Source organism: Triticum dicoccoides, chromosome 2A (genome assembly GCF_002162155.2).
Source record: "Triticum dicoccoides isolate Atlit2015 ecotype Zavitan chromosome 2A, WEW_v2.0, whole genome shotgun sequence".
Classification (NCBI taxonomy): Eukaryota; Viridiplantae; Streptophyta; class Magnoliopsida; order Poales; family Poaceae; genus Triticum; species Triticum dicoccoides.
This window is the reverse complement of record NC_041382.1, coordinates 19,163,758-19,168,314: the sequence shown is the minus strand read 5'-3', so window position 1 is coordinate 19,168,314 and position 4,557 is coordinate 19,163,758. Positions and strand designations below refer to the sequence as shown.

The window sequence follows — 4,557 nt, the reverse complement described above, 5'->3', positions numbered from 1 at the left end:
CCGAACGCGCCCACCGGGGCATACATAGTCCATCTCAATGTTATTTGTCATGTGTCCACTCTTTTTTTGTAACTTTTTTCATGTGTTTATTTCCATGTGCATTTTTTTCTTCAATGAAATCTGAAAGCAAAAAACTATAGGTATATCAACATCAAAATGGGTCCTAAATCAAAGCTTAACACATGATTGAGTCATCCACATCACGAAGGGGAAATTGAAAATCCCAGAGCTTTACTCAACCCAACGCTATAAAACCGGCGCCCATGGCACACACCAACACACACCCTCTCCGCTCAGCTCGGCTCCCAACACACACACACCACCCGCCACAGAGACACTCGCAGCCCGGTCGCCATGGCCGGCGGCAACCTCAAGAACATGGTCATCGCCTTCCTCGTCCCGCTCCCGTCCATCCTCTTCTACCTCGCCTTCGTCCGCCCCCACGACGACCACAGCACCGTCGCAGCCAACCCGGTGTCCTCGTGGTGCGCCGCGCACCCGCTCCTCCTCGCCAACGCCCTCTTCCTCCTCAACGTCGACGTCCTCTTCTGGCTCATCGGACACCTCCTCTCCAACAACTGGGTAAGCGAAATCCCATCTCGCCGCTCCAATGATTGTCATCGCCTTGCTATGTGTCGCTGGACGTCGCTCGCACTGAACCTGTTTGACGAAATGTGTGGCTTGCGTCGCAGCTCATCGACCTGTACTGGACCGTAATCCCGGTGATGCTGCTGCACTACTTCCGGGCGCACCCGGCCGCCGTGGCAAACGCGGTGAGGTCGGCGGCCGTGGTCGCGCTGACCTGGGTGTGGAGCGCCAGGCTGACGCACAACTACTTCAGGAGGGAAGGGTGGCAGTGGGGCAAGCAGGAGGACTGGAGGTTCTCCGAGATGCGCGGGCAGTACGGCAAGACGTGGTGGTGGATGTCCTTCTTCGCCGTCTACCTCTCGCAGCAGGTAAATTCAGGCATTTCGACCATTCAGTAGAATGCTTGCTTGTTTTCAGAACTTTTGGTACATGAGTGAAATGTGTTTGAAGAAATACCCTGCTGCTATTTTTGCTACATAAATCAGCTGGGTCGAAATTCATGGTGGTCATACACTTGTTATGCCTGATTGACAAAAGTGGCGTGTTTGTTGGACGCAGGTGTTTCTGATTGGCATATGCCTGCCGATGTACGCCATCCACTCCAGTGACCGGCCATTGGGTATCTGGGACCTCGTGGCGACAGTTGTCTGCATCGCCGGAGTCGTGATCGCCTATTTTGCTGACACCCAGCTGCACGAGTTTGTCACCAGGAACGAAAAACTGAAGCAGCTGGGCGAACCGACAGTCCCCACCCTCGAGGACGGCCTGTGGGGGTACTCGCGCCACCCGAACTACTTTGGCGAGCAGCTCTGGTGGTGGGGTGTGTATCTCTTCGCCTGGAACCTGGGGCAGCGGTGGATGTTCATCGGGGCGCTTGTCAACAGCATGTGCCTCGGCTACGTCACCGTGCTCGTCGAGCGCCGCATGCTGAAGCAGGAGCACCGGGCAGAGGCCTACAGGCTGTACCAGAAGAGGACCTCTGTTCTGATCCCCTGGTTCAGGAAGTCCCTCCCTGAACCAAAGGAAAAGGAGACCTAGAGTTCCAGGTGTATTTTCCGTTGGCCGTGTTCCTTCTCCATGTTGCTCACCATGTCGTCCCGTCGTCTCGTGTCGTGTTGTGATTATGTCGTTTGCGCTGTTTATGTGTAATTAACCGTACCAACTGTAACATGTATCCTGATCACCTGTTAATTTGTGTATCCCAAACTTGTTCATCATCTCCATCAGATATATGAAACTGATTGCGGATTGTCCAGACTCAGATCTTCCTGCCAACTTTGTGTTTGCTCTGAGAATCATGACATTGAAGTTACCAATGCAATATGGACTGCCAAACCAGGTCAGTTGCATTTTGGCCATCCCCAGCCCATATGTTAACGCACCAAGGTCTTTTACATCAAATGTAAAAATAAAGTTAGTTTGTCCGACAAAACACTCAGCTAACTGGCAGTCAGTTTTGCTTCTCTGCAGCCACTGTGACCTCCTCGACGACGACGACAACCTCGGTATCCTCTTCAGCCTCAGTCACTGGTACCAGGAGCTTGCTGATCTCGAGGATAAGCTCTTCATTCACCTTGCAGGCATCCTCGGCTTTTGGTGTCGAGGGGTCGACCAATGGCGCTTCAACGACAAGGACCTCATACTTGTCCTCGACAACCGGAGCATCGGGTTCTACGGGTGCAGCGACAGCCTTAGGGGTGACCGGCATGTCATCCACCATGGGCTTCTCCCACTCAGGGAAACCCCTTGGACGGCTAGCACAGGAACCCATAGCCCGTTATGGATTGCTCCGGCTGTCGATCGCTGCCGGACCCGACCACCGACCGGCGCGTTGGTGCCTTGGCAGCGAACGCGGGGAAGAATGGTGGAGGGGTACCGACGGCTGAGGAGGAAGGGCTATTTGTAGTAGAGGAGCAAGGAAATTTGTTGGGCAGTAACAAGAGGATAAGGAGCAGACCATAATTAGGACATGCTTTGGCTGTTTTCCCGGGCTTTTCTGAGGATTCAAGAATTTGAATGGCAGTTATTTACCAGCTGTTATTTGCCGCCGTTTTGTTGGTTCCCACGTTGTTTCCTTGGTCTACGAAAGCTGAAAGAAAGGCAGCAGCAATGGACACATGGAACATATGCTATACGGGTGGACTGTTCATCACACAGAGCAAATTGCTCAGCTGAAATTTTACTGAGGTTTCAGTGCCACCGCCGACATCGGCAAACCCTGGATTCGAGCCAGGCTCAGCAGTAACTCAAAATGTGGTTGAATTTCAGCCAAAATTTGACCGAAAAGGTGAACCCTGGTGAGCCCAAACAGGGCACATGCATGAAGATGATGATGCCTCGTCAAGGACGTGCCATCTATCTCTCTTCAAGAAGATTCATCATGGATCAACATCGGCTTTCGAAAGCACACTTCGATAACCCTAAAAAAAGGTACACTTTGATCAAATGCTGCACTTTTGCGATGCTATTCGACGCACGGTCCCCCCAACCGATGAACTTAGGAAACTCTCTCAGTGTGTAATCAACAGCCAGTTGCTCATCAGACAGGGTAAACTAGTCTTCAGACTGCTGAACTTTGGCCGAAAGGAACCTCTAAGCAGGAGAAAGGCAGTGTGCCTGTGTGAGTAGCCATAGAGGAAGTGATGATGGGTCGGCGTTTGGATTTTTAAAACTCTGAATTCATGCTTCTTACTTTTGCTCTGCTCTTTCCGGCAGATCACCTGGAAACGAGTCTCAGTTAAGCTTACCGACCCCAATGTATTGATTTGTATTGCTTTTGAAGCACTCAACTTTTGATTTGTATTACTATTTGTATTGCTATCAAAATTCAGTCGGCATGGCCCGGCCGGATGACGGTGCAGAGTAGACATAGCAGAGTGAATATACAAGTTTGGAGGATTCAGTCATGAGGTTCAGAGCCTGAAGTGCTGGAGTGCAGAGGCACCGGCGAGGCCCTTGACCTTGTAGTACTGCCGGACCACCTCCTCCACCGTCGTGCTCCTGTACCGCGCCTCCTCGCCGTCGGCGACGATCGGCGCTAGCACCCTCGTCGGCGCGGCGGCGCGGTCCGTCCGGAGGAAGCACGCCACGGAGACCCGTGGCCCCACGCCGTTGGACACCACGCGGTGCTCCACGCTCTTGAACCTGTCGTTGGACATGAGCTGCAGGAAGTCGCCCACGTTCACCACCAGCGCCCCGGCCACCGGCGGCACGTCCACCCACGCCGGCGCGTCCTCGACATCGACGAGCACCTGCAGGCCGCCGACGGCGTCCTGGAGCAGCACGGTGAGGAAGCTGGCGTCGGTGTGCCGCGGGGTGCCGAGGGTGAGGTGCGGCTCCGGGCACGCCGGGTAGTAGTGGCAGGCGAGGCTGAGCCCGTCCAGGCACCCGTGCTCCTCCTCGAGGTGGCCGGGGCGGAGGCCCAGCGCCTCCGACAGCAGCCCCAGCAGCGCGCGGCCCAGCCGCTGCTGCACCAGCCGCGCGTACTCCGGCGCGACGCGCCTGCACGCCGCCGGCAGCTCCTCGGGCGCCGGCGGCTCCGGCAGCATCTCCACGAAGAGCGTGTCCCGCCAGTTGGCCGCCGTCGACTGGAACAGGTCGAGGTTGCTCTGGTACCGGACGCGCCGGCCGGTGTCCCGGGTGTAGTAGGGCGCCTTGGCCTCCACGGGCTCCTCGATGAAGCCCCGCACCGCCGCCAGCATCGCCGACGTGGCCGCCTCCGGCACGCCGTGGCCCACCACCTGGAAGAAGCCGAACGTCTCCGCGGCCGCCCTCACCTGCGCGACCACCGCGGCCCGCGTGGTGGTGGTGCCCACGGCGGATGACAGGTTGATGACCGGCACGGTGAAGCGATGAGGTCGAGGCGCGCCGTGGGTGAGGGACTCCGGCGGGTGGTGGAAGATGGACGGGACGGCGGTGACGCCCGCGTCGACCAGGCCCTTGACGCCTGCCCTCGTCTCGTCGAACGCC

The 4,557-nt window shown here is 56.5% G+C and overlaps 3 protein-coding genes across 3 annotated transcripts in view; 2 read left to right on the top strand and 1 right to left on the bottom strand.

Annotated features, from left to right (window-relative positions):
- Positions 1 to 284: 284 nt before the first annotated feature.
- Positions 285 to 1,832, top strand: LOC119352848 (uncharacterized protein C594.04c-like). Its single transcript, XM_037619435.1, has 3 exons — positions 285 to 582; positions 693 to 956; positions 1,147 to 1,832. The coding sequence occupies exons 1-3, from the start codon at positions 355 to 357 to the stop codon at positions 1,624 to 1,626; spliced, it is 972 nt and encodes a 323-aa protein (XP_037475332.1). The 5' UTR covers positions 285 to 354; the 3' UTR covers positions 1,627 to 1,832.
- LOC119352849 lies at positions 1,818 to 2,587 on the top strand. Its single transcript, XM_037619436.1, has 2 exons — positions 1,818 to 1,927; positions 2,059 to 2,587. Exons 1-2 carry the CDS (start codon positions 1,911 to 1,913, stop codon positions 2,492 to 2,494), a joined length of 453 nt encoding a protein of 150 aa, XP_037475333.1. The 5' UTR covers positions 1,818 to 1,910; the 3' UTR covers positions 2,495 to 2,587.
- A 738-nt stretch (positions 2,588 to 3,325) lies between these two features.
- LOC119352847 (1-aminocyclopropane-1-carboxylate oxidase homolog 1-like) overlaps positions 3,326 to 4,557 on the bottom strand; it is a 4,368-nt gene continuing 3,136 nt past the window's right edge. The window contains exon 2 of the mRNA XM_037619434.1: positions 3,326 to 4,520. Within this exon, the coding sequence (XP_037475331.1) occupies positions 3,501 to 4,520 (1,020 nt within the window). The 3' untranslated portion in view covers positions 3,326 to 3,500. The remainder of the gene's footprint in view (positions 4,521 to 4,557) is intronic.

What these genes read in the sequence shown, in the direction of transcription:
- LOC119352848 (XM_037619435.1), top strand. Translation starts at nt 355, where the DNA reads ATGGCCGGCGGCAACCTCAAGAACATGGTCATCGCCTTCCTCGTCCCG. An exon ending in ACCTCCTCTCCAACAACTGG is followed by an intron (nt 583 to 692) that starts GTAAGCGAAATC and finishes CTTGCGTCGCAG; the next exon opens with CTCATCGACCTGTACTGGAC. An exon ending in CCGTCTACCTCTCGCAGCAG is followed by an intron (nt 957 to 1,146) that starts GTAAATTCAGGC and finishes TGTTGGACGCAG; the next exon opens with GTGTTTCTGATTGGCATATG.